Source organism: Silene latifolia, chromosome 7 (genome assembly GCF_048544455.1).
Source record: "Silene latifolia isolate original U9 population chromosome 7, ASM4854445v1, whole genome shotgun sequence".
Taxonomy (NCBI): Eukaryota; Viridiplantae; Streptophyta; class Magnoliopsida; order Caryophyllales; family Caryophyllaceae; genus Silene; species Silene latifolia.
The window spans coordinates 119074430-119090952 of record NC_133532.1 but is presented as its reverse complement, the minus strand read 5'-3'; the positions used below and the strand labels follow the sequence as shown (position 1 = coordinate 119090952).

Here is a 16523-nt window from a genome sequence, read left to right as displayed (position 1 = left end):
TATAATTGGATATCGTGGTACAATCATACGGAAACTCGTAACGTTACAATATGAATCGGGAGTGTGGAGTACACGTTCATATATAAACAATTATTGAGTTAACGGGATGTACGGAAGAAGCGGAAAAAGAAATAAATGGTTATAGAATTGGTCAATGCACCAATTAATGAACAAATGGTTGAATTCAATGAATGTTTATTAAATTCAATGAATGTTTATTTAATTCAATGAATCTTTCGAAAATGTCAAACAGTGGCAATTCGAAATATGAGCATTTATTTAATTCATTGAATGTTTTCCGCACCAAAAGTTGTCGGTCTTGAATAGGTACGTGCCTTTTCATAGATACTCCGTATCATGTATATTGCCCCTTATAAATATAAGGAGTTTGTGAAAGAAAAACATATACAACAAAAATTTCAGATTTCTACTCTCTACAAATCAAACAAAAACATTAAAGTTCTTCTTTGTTTTTAGCCTAAAAATCAAAGGGACTTTGTAGTTTTATCCTACGATTGATTTCGCGGTCTCCCTAAGGCAAGTAAGGGGCGAAATACTTTCTAAGGAGAACAGTCACTTGCGACTCTACAATTATCCAAGCACTAATTTCTTTCATACACAAAACTATTGTTTCATACATTATTATCCGACCGTCTCAATCTAACAATTACCTCCCATAGTCCTTATAAGTATGGATCTGATGACCCTCTAGGCTCTATCCTCTGTCTTTCAATTAGGAAGGGTAGAGTCTTCTCGAATAAGGATCTTCTCCATTTCCTCAAAAGAAATGGAGGTCCATTACCTTTCAAGGGTCCGACTCTAATTCTGGATAGATTGGGTGGCGTTTGTAAAATACATTTGAGTACACTTACAAGACGTACTCCATAGTTTGTCAATTACCTACTGTATACATATTAATGGTAATTAGAGAAGTATGTACATCAAAATCAATTGATTTTGTAATTTCATCAAAGCTCTACTGGAACTCTTAAGCCGTCATAAGCTAGTTGAACTGGTACTCCTTCCCTGAAACATTAAACGGGAAAATGGACATCAGTTCTAACAATTCCGCCCAGAGTTATTCCTCTTTCTGAAGACTCCCAAAATTCCGGTACCTACCTGCATAGTCATTTTGGAGTTAAATTACCTTTGAGACCAGTCCACAAGTGACGCATTGATCCGATCATGATCATAGGCATGATTCATACCAATTAGAAATGCATTCTTTGGCCGAATCTTCTTTATCGCGTCTAGGGCCTATACAAGGACCAACTTGATTAGTCATACACTACTCTAGTCGTCTCTCGTTGGTCTAGGAACGAGATGTTCTTCTTTGATGAACCATAGAGAAAGTTGCATCATGAAATATACATTTTGAAAAATGCAGGATAACTCATAAAGAAAGACACAGGTTTATAATGTAGAAAAACGTTTACAATTTCAACTTTTCGGGATTTATTTCACATTGCTTCATCGTTACACCAAAGCAAAAGAGTTGCGAGTTTTTAACTATTAGAAATGGTGAACCTAAAAGAATGAATATATATATATATTCTGAAAGCATGCATGAAGCTCACCTTAGGAAAGCAGAAGTGAGTACTCGGGCCTTCTATCTGAAATCGGACAAAGAAAAAATTAGTACAGATGTTACCAGTGATGCAAGGTCAAGTGACATTTCTTTTGTAAATTTATCGACTATAGGACTCTCCCAATATAGAGAGTCCTAACATTTTTCAGAGAGGTCTTAATCTAGTAATTGGCAAAGTAATCGGTAATATGATAGCCTTTAGTGAGAATCAAGGAAATGCAAGTATATATGTTACCAAATGAATAGTGTTTGTATCCAAAATAAGAAGGTCCAGCTGCCCACCTCCACTCTCAGAGATAACTGCAAAATGACATCTTTATGGAACGATATATAGAAGCGACATCAATATTCTCTTTCTTTTCAGGATTCTGCAGACAGTGAATGTTCTGAATAAACATGTAATGCAGCAATATGCAAGAATGCTCACCAGATTCTGTGCTGGAAGGAAATCGCGAAACATCAGATACATATGCTACTTTACATTTGTCACCAAACAAATAACCTAGTGAAACATAGTCTTCACCATGCATAACCTGTGAAAACATTTAGAAATCAATCAAAGTGATTAGCGAAGAACACGGCCAACATTCAAAATACAATCATATGATCATTTTACCGGCAAAGGGTTAAATTGCAGGCCTGAAGCAACGAATGGGATCTCGTATTGGGCTTGAATTATTCTCCAATCAACCTGTGGTGACTCTTGTCTTTGAACTCGACCTTTTTTATGTGCGTCCATGGATAGATTGGGAAATCGTGATAGAACACTAGCCCAAGAAAGGACACACAGTTACAGTTCTATAAGCTTGAGGAAATCTCGATAGAACCTCCAATAATGGAGTAACATAGTTGAAACGGTAATACCTATCAACACACTCCCGTGTGGCGTAAATTGGAAGTGGACTAACACTGTTGGTGACTCCAAATTGGTTAACAGAATGAATATCATCCAACCCATGGACTGCATCAGCATGCTCATGAGTCAATACCACCTGCAAATTATCAACTAATAAAACTCGATGTGCCTGTCATGTTATTTTCTTGAGCCGTGACCCAGAGAGTCGTTTGCCAATAAGATGAAAAGAATTAACTCACGGAATCAAGACGAGGAATTTTGTATAAAGTGAACCATCGTAGTAGTTGCTCCCGGAAGGTCTTACCCATATCGATCAATATATACCTGTGTTCACCATTTTTCTGACAGTAGTCAATCAGAAGAGATGTGTTGCACCTGTACGTTGTACAACTAAAATCGATCATATCAAATTTCCTTAAGACGATACCAGTAAGTGGATTATACATCTGATGTACTACCACCACTTTTGTAGTCTTTTTGGCATTATAATAAAGTTTCCGAGTTTTTTTTTTTAAGTTTTACTATCAAGTTTCTGAGTTCATTTACTTAAACATTAAGCTCAAAAAATTACAATATAACTCAGTTAAATTTGAGTTTTGAAGGCAAAAAAAATGTAACTTATAAACTTTAAAAAGCTCAGAAAAAGTACACATAAGATCAATAACAAATGAAAGTTTGAGGTACTACAATCCGATGTAGGTTCCTATTTCTCCATTACTTGAGTACGTGAACAGCTAAAATGGATAATATCAAATTTCCCTAAGACGATAATGTTACGTGAGTAGGTGAACAGCTAAAATCGATCATATCAAATTTCATCTCAAACAATAATTAATCATATTTCGTAATAAAGCAAAAAGAATTTGGATTTGACATATGAAGTGGTGAGGAAGAGAGGACTGGACCTGTAATTAGGATTAAAGTGAGGTGGAATTGACAAAGACTGAGAGCAAACAGGGCAGGGGGGATGAGAAGGCTGGATCAAACACCTCAGGCTTGGCACGCCACCCGAACAGCCGGTACCCATGAATATGAGGGCTGATTGATTCTCGGGTTGTGGCCGAAGCCTGGTGTTTGTCTCCATTTCTGTCAAGTGAGAGAGATCAAATCTCAAAGTCCTTGAATATTAGTTAAGAATGACTAGCGCCAGTCAACTATATTTTGAATTTTTTATTTGTACACCAACTACCTAGTAGACTAGTAGTTGAATGACGATAAAATTGGAAGGATATAGGTAGTTCAATGACTTGGAAAAAACCGTAGGGAAAAGGCCAAGGGTGCAACATTTTTTGTGGACCACTTGGTTACCACAACTTCAATTGGTCTCCCTTGTGACGGGTTACCATTTGTGACGGATATTTTGTGAGATAAAATGGTAACAAAATGGGTTAGTGGAGAAAGGGGACCACATGAATAGTGTTGCAGAGAGAGAAAAAGTGGGTACATTGTGAGGTAAAATGGTATCCGTCACAAGCTTGTGACGGATATGTCATGTCTTCAATGAGAATTTGTGCCACAACTTGGGGTTGGGCATTGTTAACGACTCGTTTATGATGGTGGAGTCTGGCGGTTAAAATCTTCTTGAGAAATGCCGGGATTTTAGGTTTGAATCTTTGCAATAGTAATTTTGTTGCGATTGTTAACTTCGAGCAGATGACCCTTGAAAGGCGCTGTTGTTTTTGGCTGAAAAGAGCTGAACTGAACTAAATGGAGCTAAACTGAATTGAACTAAACTAAAATATGAAGCTAAACTGAATTGAACTAAACTAAAATGAGCTGAAATTAAGATAAAAAAACAGGGCCTAAAATGATACTTGTAGTTGATCTTATATGTGTGATTTGCAGGCTATCATGTATTTTTGGAGGTCTATCTAAAATGCACCAAGTAAAAAAGGTAACCGGTGCGAGTTTTCTTGTTATCAGAGGAAAAAAAATCACAAATTGTTGTGTAAGACCACTTTATCTATAAGACTAGCCTAATAACTAAAAGCCCAAATAAATTAGTTAATAAACTTGTAGAAAATTATTTTATTTTGAGAACCTAAAATTTTATATTGGATAAATTATATACTCCGTATTTAGATTTGTTAGTTTTCATCATAAAATGTCGGGCCGTTAAAAATAAAATTAAACTATAAATAAATTTAATTGTTTTGTTTGAGCTTCTCTTCTTTTGGGTCAGTCATATGCTATAGCACGGTCCTATAGGAGAGTTGCTGAAAAAAATAGACGTTTACATTTAGAGGCACGGAAAACAAGCAAGACGGATGGCTTTATTGGTTCACTGTGGGCCTTGTCTTCTTATTTCCTGTCATATATGGTGTAGAACTATGGGCTTTATAAAGCTATAAATGGTTTTGGGCAGCGTCATTTTGGATGTCATGGTCTTGTTCCATGATCCAGTTGAAGGCCAACTTTTTTTCGACAGCAGTAAATTTTCATAAATAAAAACTAGTACAAATCGTTCATTTAAAATACAAACAAAGGGGGATTGAAAACCCCCGAACCACCTAGTATTACCGAAGAAAAGGTACATGTACTGTTAACGAAAGAGAAAAGACGAGTTTTCTTAAAGGAGGATGAAAGTAAGTGTCAAATTCGATGGAGTGAATCTCCTTTCGCTTGGTTCTTGTAACGATAGTTATAGAGTGAGGTAATCTACCCAAAGAGGTTGAAACGTTGATCGAAACCAAAGATCGTTTCCTCGAAGTATCAAAAACTGAACCTTGTCGACATTGACCTTGTCGACTTTTACGCTGTGGACGGCCCCCATTACGTCGCCCTTTGTTGCCTAACTCATCTGCTGCCGCTGCAAATTTAAACATTGTCAATGATACGTTACTAACAAGAGAGAAATCAGTAGATACCGTGTCTTCTTAGTCGCTTGGAAAAAGCCATCTTCTTGAACCAACTCAACACATTCGCTTTCAGCCTGCTTGTCCTCACATCTTGTATGAAGGCTCTTCGACATAGGAGAGGCATTGGGAACTTCTGCTGTCCCTGAAATATCTTCCAGGGAAGTTCCCGTCTGGATGGTTTTTGAGATGAGGGGACATACCCTCATGGTAGACATGGATCTTGGGTGAAAGAACTCTAAATTTTTTTCCTTGCATTAAACTTTCATAGTCTTGAGATGAGAGATTTAGTTTATTATGCGGCTTCGTCTTGTTGGTAAAATTGAGTTGAGATGAATTTAAGGAGGCTGAGGAGATGGTGTCAGTTGCAGGCTCATTCACAACCTTGCAAGACACAGAACCACTCTCGGAATCCATACACTACTACAAATCCAAGCAACTACAACGACCCTTTAACAACGTTTATGCACGAAAATCACAATAGACGTTGTAGAATGTATGGCGCGATTTTTACTAAACTTAATTACAACGGGTATAGTTATATAACCGTTGTTATACGTTTTAACAACGGGTCAAATTTGCACAACCGTTGTTAATAATTTGGAGCAAAATTGGCGCAATGTTAGTGAAAAGTAATCACAACGGGTATTTTTAAACCCGTTGTTAATAAGTATTTGACAACGGTTATTTATTTACAACCGTTGTTAAAACTTATTTGACAACGGTTGTTGTTGAACAACCGTTGTCAATACTTTCAATACTATAAACCACACAAACACAGATCAGCTACAGCCACAAAACACATACATAACCTAACACAAACACAAACACAAACACAAACACAAACACAAACACAAACACAAACACAGACAAACACAAACACAGCAAACACACTTTCTCATCGTCTCTTTCTCTCTTTCTCATCGTCTCTTTCTCTCTTTCTCATCGCCGCTTTATCATCTCGCCGTCACTGTTGTTTTCATCGTCTCTTACTTTCTCTGGCAAAACCGTGCTCCTACCGGCAAAACCGTGCAAGGATTTAAAATGTCTGGCATCCGTGTTTTGCGGTGGGCATTCTTGCCCTCACGGCAAAACACCTTCTTCAGGACTTCTTCTTCTTTGTTGATGTGTGAAATGCCGGTTGACCGGCTGCCGGTGTTCCTACCGGCAGTGAGGTCAAGCTTGTTTTTCACCAAATTCTTCAATTAATTCCACTTGTTTGTGCTTTTTACCGGTGGGCGGTTCTTGTCACGCCCGCCGGCAAAACACGATCTTCAACTTTTCTTCAAAAACTTGAGGGATTCTGCGGGTGTGTTTTGCCGGTGGCTAGACCCATTTCTTGCACGGTCTGCAAAACAAAAACACACAGTCTTCATTTCTTCACCTCTTCTTCATGTAAAGGCAATTGGGTGCCTTTCTTGCCCCAATTTCTCCATACTTGGATCGTTTCCTACAAAAGGATACACAAGGTAACAAGTACGGGCATTGGGCACAAAATGCAAGGAAAAACGCCCGAAACCGACTCGATACGAGTCGGTATGCATAAAAGAAAGAGGGAATTAGAAGTAAATTAATCGTATATCAGCTTTAACGTTTGAAGGATCAACCAACAATATCAAAGAGCAATACCAACAAACTTGTTCATAGTCAGGGGTTTTCAGATCATAAGCTGCCAAATTTAGGAAGATAGAGAGGGCAAGAGTAGTGGCAGAAGATTCGTCATAAATAGCTGGGGTACCCATAAGCAAGAGAAATTTAAGAGCAATTTTGTAGTGAAAGAAAGCCAGTGGTATGATGCCCATTTTAAAAAACGTGTTACCCTTATCTTTGAGGATGCCAACACTTTGAAGCGACGGATCCCCACATTTCATAATAGCTGGACGAATGAGTTCATCCATCTTGGAACAATCATCTCCACGAAACATGTCTTCGAGACCGATTAAAATTATTTGATACGCCATAAGTAAACAAAAGAGTGAAGAAAGTAAAAACTAACGGGGTGTTTGGTTCGGGGGCTTTAAGAAAGGGAAAGAGAATGAAAATGGTCGATTCCTTTTCTTGTTGTTTGTTTGACACAAACAAAGGGTAACCCATACCCTCCATTATCCCCAAAACCATTCTCATCCATACCCACTCACCCCCCCCCCCCGCGCGCGGTAACCCCATAACCCCTTTTCCCAGTTTCCCTCCTACTCCCTATTACCACTACTACATCCGTACATCCACCGTCAAACACTACCACCAACACCCACCACAGCCTCCCACACCGACACAACCACCACCAGCGATGCCGGCGGTCCCTTATTCCGGCCCACTCACCGGCCCACTCATCGCCTCTCCACGCCACCCTTGCTTTCCATTTGCACCCCACATCCCCAACCACTAAACACCACACCAACACCTTCAATAACTCTCCCACCCCACCGAAACTCCCTCCCTCGCCGGTAATCTCTCTTCCCCAACACCACACCAACACCAAATCTTGTGTTTATTAGGGTGAGGAAACGACGGTTTCGTGGGTGGTGGCTTATTTTTAATTGTTTGTGGGGCTTTGGGTTTTGATGTCCGACAAGGGAGAGGGGAATGGCGAGGTGGTTGTCGGTGAGGAAACGATGGTGTGCCGTCGGCGACGCTACTGTTGGTGGTATCGGTGTGGATAGTGGTAACAGGTGGTGCGTGATGGCGGTGGCAGGTGGTGGAGTTAGTTCTAATCATGACGATTCCCTTTCTCTTTAATATCCAACCAAACAATAAAGGATATTAGGGGTGATCTCATACCTTTCCCCTTCTTACCCTTTCTTGATCTCATTCCCTTACCCTTTTCTCGTACCAAACGCCTAAGGATAAAGAAATGGAGAAAGGGTAAGGATGCTGAAACAGAGAAAAGGCACAGAAGAAACCCTCTGCCCCCAATTTATTCACCGCCGTTACCAGGCCCAAAACACCACCTCCAAAAAGATCTTAATCACAGAAAGACAAAGACCGATAAGCCACCACCATAAACCAGGCGAAGACGAAGATCGCCAAAAGTCGCAAACCATTTGTGAAAACATTCAATAAACTAAATAAAACCAACTCCATCAACAAAGAAAGCATGACATAAACTCAATAAAAGCAGCAAACACAAACCAAAAGAGAAGTAAAGACAAATGAGATCGGAGTAAGACCTAGACACAGCCAAATAAATTCGATATTGAGGTGAGTTGACGTCAAAGATTGAGCAAATCATAATTTAAGAGCTATGAAAAAGACAACCGCCGCTTGAATTAAAGTCATAGTTAAGAGAAGAAAGGAGGACGAGCAAAGCTATGAAACTGATAAAAGGTTCTATAAATCAGACAATAAGAAGAGCGGCGGTGTAAACATCTGCGATGAACCCAAATAAAAACGCATCTGACGAATTACAAGGAAAGAACATACAACGAGTTGACGGAGACGTACAAGACCGGTGGCTTAAGCGGCAAAGAAGAAACCATGATCAAGCATCTGGACCACCAGAGACCGGCCAAGGAACGGCCGAATCTCTGGTGGAGTCGAAGGGGGTTAGGAGTGGTAGGGACGGAGAGGATGAAGGCAAGGAAGAGGTTTCTTCAAGAGGAGGGAAAAGGAAAAGAGGCGGTTTATTAGAGAGGATTTTATCTCTCTAGCCTTTTATCTCTAGTCGTGTCACATCACATTAACTTTTGCCAACTTGGGAAAAGAAAGGAGGTAAATAGAGCGGGTATAAGTAGGTACGGTATTGTACCGCCTTAGTTTCAACTTTTCAGGACTTGTTCCATAGTACTTCCTCTATCTCGGTCATTTGTTGTCCTTTTTCATTTTGGGTGTCTCAGTCAATTGTTGTCCTTTCTATTTTAGGAATGCATTTGATGAATAATTTGGTCATTCACACTAAATTTGTTCCACATGTCATTTAATAATTGACCCTCTCCTTTTTCCTTGGTCTTTGTGTCAAAACCAAAGGACAACAAATGACCGGGACGGAAGGAGTATTATCAAAGAGGTCTTAATTTAGTGATTGACGCAATAAAATGAATAATGCGAGAGAGATCCAAAGAAAGGCAGGTATATTACCAAATGAATAGTGTTTGTATTCATGATAAGAGGTAACTCCCATCATATAATAAATTGCTGATTTGGATCGGGTATTAAATTGGTTGTTTTAGGGACGAAGTCATAAATACCCTTATATTAAATTTAAGTAAGTTTTTTTTCTAATAGATATTATGCTAATCTGTTTTATTGTGTAAATAATCATAATATCTCATTTAGTTAGGATAATATTATAGAGTCAATATTCTCCCTAACTAAATGAGATATTATGATTATTTACACAATAAAACAGATTAGCATAATATCTATTAGTTTCATTTCGAGATGTTTGTACACATTCTAATGGAATCCCCTTACCTTACGTAGAGCTTGAAGAAGTTTTACATTTATCAATATGTTATCTTGTTAGACACTCATGTTGTGAAGCTGCAGGCCAAACATTCGAAAAAGTAAGAACCAAAATAAAATCACAAACAAATCAAAATCTAAATATTTTATGATGATATACAACTTTTAGTTCCTGGATATAAGTTGTATAACCTATTTTAATAGTTTTTGGCCGGATCACCAACCATGTCTCTTAGCACGACCAACACAAAGAGTAGATAATGAAGGAGTAGGCTACATGTTTGGATGCTTGCCTTGTTTATGAGTCATTAATTTTGATTAATACCACTACCTCACATATATTCCCCCGTTCCGATTATTTGTATATCTATTTCATATTTTCATTTTGGAGTGTTTTAGTCAATTGTTTACTGTTCTATTTTAGGAATGTCTTTGATGAGCAATGTGATCCTGCACACTCAATTAAGTCCACGTAAATCGTAATTGTTATGTAATAATTGGCCTATTCCTCTTTTAATTCCCTTGGCAAAATCAAAGGTAAACAAATGACGGAAACAAGGAAATGAGCCGTACCAACCGTACCCAAGCTCACTTAATATATATAACACATTTAAACTGATGAGCCAAGTTAACTCTACCAGTGAGAGTTTACAGTGGTAGTATTTTAAGATTGCCTACCAACGAGGATATATTTCACTAACACTATGGAAACGAACCCTAACTTCGATCAAAGTCAAAAGCTGAACTCTGTACTATTCTATTAAGATTACAATCACAAAGAAATAAAAGAAATGATATATTTTAGGAGGTAAGAGCTGGGTGCAAGCTAAGCTAGTATATGTAATTTTAATGCCACAAGCCGGCTAGCTGAATATATAGTCTCTATACCAATAGTAGTATATAAAGGGGATGCATGAGTGCATTATATACCATCCTCTTTGTATCAACTCTTACATACCTTAAAATATTCCATATATTTCTAAAGCACTTATAATATAGTAATAGCAAAGAAGATGATGAAGATGAGTAAGTACTCATGCGCATTGTGGTTGGCTATAGCCGCGATTCTGGTGACAGTGGCTTTCTCGGTTGAGCCTATCGTTAAAGGGAAAGTAACACTGCCGGCCGGTGTTGGAACGCTTCAAGGCACCTCAAATAATCCATCTACTCTTTGCGGTAAGTCCTCCGCCCTTGATGCTAAGGGGTGTGGAACTTTGGATGATCCAAACCCGAAGGGCGACCTCAAAGTCGGAGACACTAAGATTTCCGGAAACCTTGATGCAAACCCGGATGGCAAACTCAAAGTTGGAGACACTGCTAAGATAACCGGAACCATTGCTCCTTAATACGGAATACCTAACAACACCACATTTCTACGAGTTAGACTTGTGTCAAGCGGTTTTACACACTAATATAATTGTAAAACAGATCCGAATTAAACACAACCCTATTAGTGGGGTAGAAGTGTTTATTTAAAGAATCTCGTTTTATGATAAATTTGGGTAAAACCGTCTTAATTACACAAGTATTTACATTTCCGACAATTTCTTCGTTATGTTAATTATTTTGATACCATCTTCGTTCCTTGGTGTAAAAGAACTTTCCTTACTTTATCAATCTAGTTTGTTCCTCGTTCGTTGCTTGTTATATATACTTCTAATATACACAAATATTTAATGAATAATCATTATTTTTAAAGATTAATGCGTTTGTAACTAGTATAAAACACGTGCAATGTTTAGTAATGAATAATCATTACGATTCCTTATAACATAGTAATTCAAGCTCGCAAAGATGAAATTCAGTAGTTAAAACTTGAGTGAAAGGTCTTTTAAATCGACCTAACCCGAATGTCCCGTTCCTAATAATAAACCGACCCGACACCCAAACTCAAGTTCCGAGTTTCACACAAACCCGAATTGACCGAACTAATATATATATATATATATCCGGATATTTATTGGTACAAACCGATTATTATCAATCAATAATTTAATAATAGTCAATCTGGAAATGAGTTGGTCCGGCCTGACCCGACCCTACTCTTGTAAACCCGAAATTGTCCCGACCCGAACTAACCGGACACCCGGTTGAACTGTTTGCCAAGTTGTTAGCAAAAGCAATCGTGTGAGAGTTATTTATGGCCTCAGACTATACATTCTAGATTTTCAGTCTATCACCCTGATAAAAAGGGTAGTTAACTTGATATACGTGGTTTGCATGTTATTGTCGTCTCGTGTAGGCAAGAGATAGTGCCTTTGCTTCAAGTTTTCTGCCATACGCCCATACATGGCATAGAACTATGGGCCTTGTTATAGCCTTATAGGCAATAACTGGACTTGGGCAGCATCATTTTGGGGTCTAGACCCCAGACAGACAACATATCATGATCCATTTTAAAGCAATCTTTCTTCAGAAAAAGGCAGGCTATCCCTTGTTTAAGCACTCGTGTTATGCATGGTTAACATGAGTTCAACATCGTCCAGAAGGACCTCTTTAAAGATACGACTATAATATAATTTGTATACATTCGTATCTTCAAAGAGATCCTGATCTCTCAGGCACTTTTATATATTAGCTACGACGGGTAAAGTGAGTCGAGCCTTACACAAGCCCTCGAAAATAGATAGAGGCTATTAGTTTGAATATACACGCTCACTGTAATACGCAAATACATGATACATGAGGTCATTAATCAATTCATTGAGTAGTAACACAATATGCTCGGACGTATAATGCAAGTGACTTTTTAAGATAGACGAATCTTGAAGAATTTTCAACGTGTCTAAACTTTGAGAGGTATTCTAATACAGGGTACATAATATTCGTATTATTAGTTCTCCAGCTCCGACAACTCCGAGTCCCTAGATATAAACCAGCCAGTAGATTCATTATATTCACACCTCATCTACTTTGATTTTTTATTTTCTTCAAGATAAGACACAAAAGCCTCGATATACCCATCATTTAACTTATTATCCCCAAAAACACTTGTCATATTCCTACATTTAATCCTCACTTCTTCCCCCTCTTTCTCAACCATTGCTAACCGCACTGCCTTAATCACACTCTCCGATCTCAATGCCCCATCTTTCTCACCACGCTCAATCTCCACACCGAGTCCTTGACCGACCAACAACCTCGCAACGAGTCCTTGATCATTCATCACAGGTAGCAACACCAACACCCTACCTAGTCCAAGTCCCTCTATCACCGAGTTCCACCCGCAATGACTCAAAAATCCTCTAATCGCCTGATGCCTTAGAATCTTCACTTGTGGGGCCCAACCTCGATGGACTAATCCTCGACCCGCTACCCGGCCCACAAACCCTTCCGGTAGCATATCAATTACATTTTTATCGGACCCAGGTGGGTCCTGGAGTATTAAAACAAACGGCACACCTGAATGCTCCAATCCAAAGCCCAATTCATACACTTCCTCTTGGGTCAAACTAGACTCACTTCCAAATGCAACATATAAAACCGAACCCGGTTCATGCCGGTCCAACCACTCCTTAAAAAAAGCCCAATTATCACAATTTAAATCTTCATTATCATCATTATTACAATCCGGGAAAAGGAACCCAATTGGAAGAACAATTTTCCCATATAATTTCTCAAGGAGATTAATCCATATCGGTTCGAATTCGGGAGAGGTTCGAATCCCTACAAAATCACATCCTGCTATAGAGTTACCAAACCGGACCGTATCTGAGGTAGCTATCCTTGCATCTACCGAATGTTCAAACTTGACAACCTCATACGGTCGATAAGCAATATCAGACTCAAAAGGAATCCAACAAGGCACAACAGTATAATCGTCTAGCGACGAGCGAACATTTCCTAACAACGCAGACGGAGGTCCTATGAACGAGAGCGAAGCAGCATTAAACAATGCTATGTACGCACAAGAAACACCCATCTTAGCTGCCATAGTAGGGATCCAATACGAAGTGAAATCGTATAGGATCCAATCGGGTTGGACCTCTTCTAGGAAGGCAGAGATGGGTGATTCGAGCAAGTCAAATCGCATTTTAAGCAAGGGTTGGAGTATGCTTGGTACGTCCATGGAAGACTCGGCTTGGTCGGGTACACCGTCTAGGTGAGGTAAAGGGATGCTTACTAAGGTTATAGAAGATGTTAAGTTTGGTGGGAGTTTCGGGAGTCTAGCGATGTTGTTTGGGGTTGTTACGAAATATACTTGTAGACCGTTTTTGGCTAAGGACTTTGAGAGCTCTAAGAATGGTGTTAGGTGACCCATGGCTAACCATGGTACCATAACCACCTTGAGAGACTTGCTAGCTTTCATTGTTTTGAAAGTTCGGATATCAGGATTTGGGGAAAAATGAAGATGATGATGAATTCATGGATATGCTTTAAAAAAAGTGAAAAAGCAATTTACAATTCTGAAAGAATATTGTCAACTTTTCCTGTTTAAAATGAAAACGTAAATAAATAAATGAGACACTCAAAAAAGGAAAACGTTAAGGAAATTATATTGAAGAATATGAATGAAAGCATAGCCGTCTATACCTTTGGCTACTTGTATATTCAATCTTGGATGTCATAGTCTTATACGGAATACTTCTTGTTGTTTATTGCAAATTGCAGATCACAGGAAACAGGAAATACCAAATGATATATTTGTTTATTTGGTTGGTCCAAATGAATTCCTGTCTATATGTCAGCCAGAGGATAAAATTACTGCTAACACAAATTCTCATTATAGACGGACACTATCCGTCTATACGTATAGACGGATACCATTTCCCCTCACAAAATACCCATTTGTCATACTGCTAATGGCCTAATGTCACAGGGTAATCATTTTAACCATGGATCATTAATTATAAAGAGCGCGAGACGCGCGACCCCATGGCAGTATATTCCTACTAATCATACTATAGGGAAGAAAAAGAAAAAGAAGAAAAGGAAGAAGCATTGGTCATTCCGTCATTGATATGAAAGGGTAATAAAACCTACAAGGGCTTTCAGAGAGCTTGTAAGGCCAAAGTAGCAACTGAAAATATGACAGCATTACAAAACATTGCTTCAGGTAACAGACATATAATCCATTTGACCATACTCGTCTAAGTGATGATTATTCTATTGAGCAAACCAGATCATTCTTCCGGTAATTTCTCCAGCATTTCCACAGCTTTCCCTACACGAAACTAAAAACAAAAACTGAACAGTCATGTGGGTTAACTATAGTTATTAAAATTATGCGGAAGAAATTTTGAAAAATGTAGGAGTTCAGTTGAATGGAAGGAGTTTACAGTTAAATGGAAATTTAGTAATTAGTATGCAAAAGTAGTCGAGAAGGGTGCTAATAGAATATCGTAAATATGTTAATTATTTGCTAAATGATTTCGTGTATATCTTTTGCATATTCTCTAGGATATTAGGGGTCGTTTGGTTCAAACATGTGGTATGGAATGGAATGAATTCTAACTCCAAGGAGGTATGGAGTTAGAACCCCATACATGTTTAAAGTTGTTTGGTTCAATCCGGGAATGAGAATAATAATGTGTTGGGTGGAATGGAGTTGGAAACTTGGGGGGAGATGTGGGTATGGGATTCCAGGGGTTGGAATGGAGTTAGAATCCATCAGGTATCTAACTCCATTCCAAAATGCTCCAACCAAACATTGGAATGGACTGAATCCATTCCAATCCATTCCAAAAGGTCCAACCAAACACCCCCTTAGTTCCTTATTTATCGCTACCTAACTTGTACATATACTGAGTTTTGATATCAATACAATTCAAGCAATTATATTCTAATATGGTATCAGCTTCCTAGGGCACGATTCTCAAAATCGCTTCCGCTAAACCCTAGTGTCGATCTCCTCCTTCGACATCTCTCTCTCTCTCTCTCTAATCTCCGACCTCACGTCAAATCATCATGGCTCCTGATGCAAAGTCCTCTTTTCATCCTGCACTTGCCGTTAACAACATCAAGAACCACATCGCTGTCACACTCGGTATGGACAACGATCAGTATCCACTTTGGGTTGCTCTCTTCACCAACCACGCGAAATCCAATCGCGTTCTCCACCACATCATCAAGCCTAAGGCCCCCTCTGCCAAGAGTCCCATGACGGCTGATGAGAAGGAACTCTGGGAGACTTTGGATGCTACAGTTCTTCAGTGGATTTATTCCACTGTCACCACCGAACTGTTGGAAACAATTGTCGAGGAAGACTCCACAGCCATGGACGCGTGGGATCGTCTTGCAAACATCTTCCAAGACAATAAAAACTCTCGAGCCGTCACACTCGAACAAGAGTTTTCCCACATCTCAATGGGGGATTTTCCATCTGCTTCCGCTTACTGTCAACGCCTTAAGTCGCTGGCGGATCAATTAAAAAATGTTGGCTCTCCCGTGTCTAATAGTCGTCTTGTATTACAGTTAGTCTCGGGTCTTACCGAAGCCTATCATGGCGTCGGCACCATCATTCGTCAAGCAGATCCGCTACCAGCTTTCTATCGAGCCCGTTCCATGCTTACGCTCGAAGAGGCAGGCTTAGCGAAACAGGCTGCCACGGGTTCATCTTCTGCTAACTATGCTCGTGGATCAAGTGACAGTGACAGCGGTGGACCTTCGTCCAAACCCGCGTCTGGTAACTCTGGCAAGGGGAATAAAGGCGGCAAAAAGAAGGGTAACGGATCCAAGGGAGGTAAAGGTCAGGGTAATTCTTCCAAAACCGCATCCTCTTCTCAAGGTACGACACCTCTTCTGCCGACTCAGGGCACGGGACAGCCACAATGGCCCGGTGGTTATGGTCCTTGGTCGTGGACCCCTGCTCCTTGGGGATACC

At 39.4% G+C, this 16523-nt stretch overlaps 2 protein-coding genes across 3 annotated transcripts; both read right to left on the bottom strand.

Annotated features, from left to right (window-relative positions):
* Positions 1 to 594: 594 nt before the first annotated feature.
* LOC141591314 (putative hydrolase C777.06c) lies at positions 595 to 3560 on the bottom strand. 2 transcript variants are annotated; one of them, XM_074411638.1, is made up of 9 exons: positions 3350 to 3560; positions 2684 to 2819; positions 2453 to 2580; positions 2205 to 2355; positions 2016 to 2121; positions 1824 to 1888; positions 1578 to 1613; positions 1120 to 1257; positions 595 to 1026 (listed from the first exon to the last, which is right to left on the bottom strand). In XM_074411638.1, the coding sequence occupies exons 1-8, from the start codon at positions 3526 to 3528 to the stop codon at positions 1144 to 1146; spliced, it is 915 nt and encodes a 304-aa protein (XP_074267739.1). In that variant the 5' UTR covers positions 3529 to 3560; the 3' UTR covers positions 595 to 1026; positions 1120 to 1143. The 2 variants fall into 2 exon arrangements, with proteins under 2 accessions (XP_074267739.1, XP_074267738.1); XM_074411637.1 differs by having other exon boundaries at positions 1148 to 1257.
* An 8799-nt stretch (positions 3561 to 12359) lies between these two features.
* LOC141591313 (UDP-glycosyltransferase 91C1-like) lies at positions 12360 to 14220 on the bottom strand. Its single transcript, XM_074411636.1, has one exon. The coding sequence runs from the start codon at positions 14007 to 14009 to the stop codon at positions 12609 to 12611; it is 1401 nt and encodes a 466-aa protein (XP_074267737.1). The 5' UTR covers positions 14010 to 14220; the 3' UTR covers positions 12360 to 12608.
* Positions 14221 to 16523: the final 2303 nt, after the last annotated feature.

Excerpts from the sequence above, each read along its gene's own strand:
- LOC141591314 (XM_074411637.1), bottom strand. The coding sequence starts at position 3,528 with ATGGAGACAAACACCAGGCTTCGGCCACAACCCGAGAATCAATCAGCC. Across the intron at positions 1,889-2,015 it reads TCCTTCCAGCACAGAATCTG|TTATCTCTGAGAGTGGAGGT; the intron begins GTGAGCATTCTT and ends GTCATTTTGCAG. Across the intron at positions 1,614-1,823 it reads ATACAAACACTATTCATTTG|ATAGAAGGCCCGAGTACTCA; the intron begins GTAACATATATA and ends GTCCGATTTCAG.
- LOC141591313 (XM_074411636.1), bottom strand. The coding sequence starts at position 14,009 with ATGAAAGCTAGCAAGTCTCTCAAGGTGGTTATGGTACCATGGTTAGCC.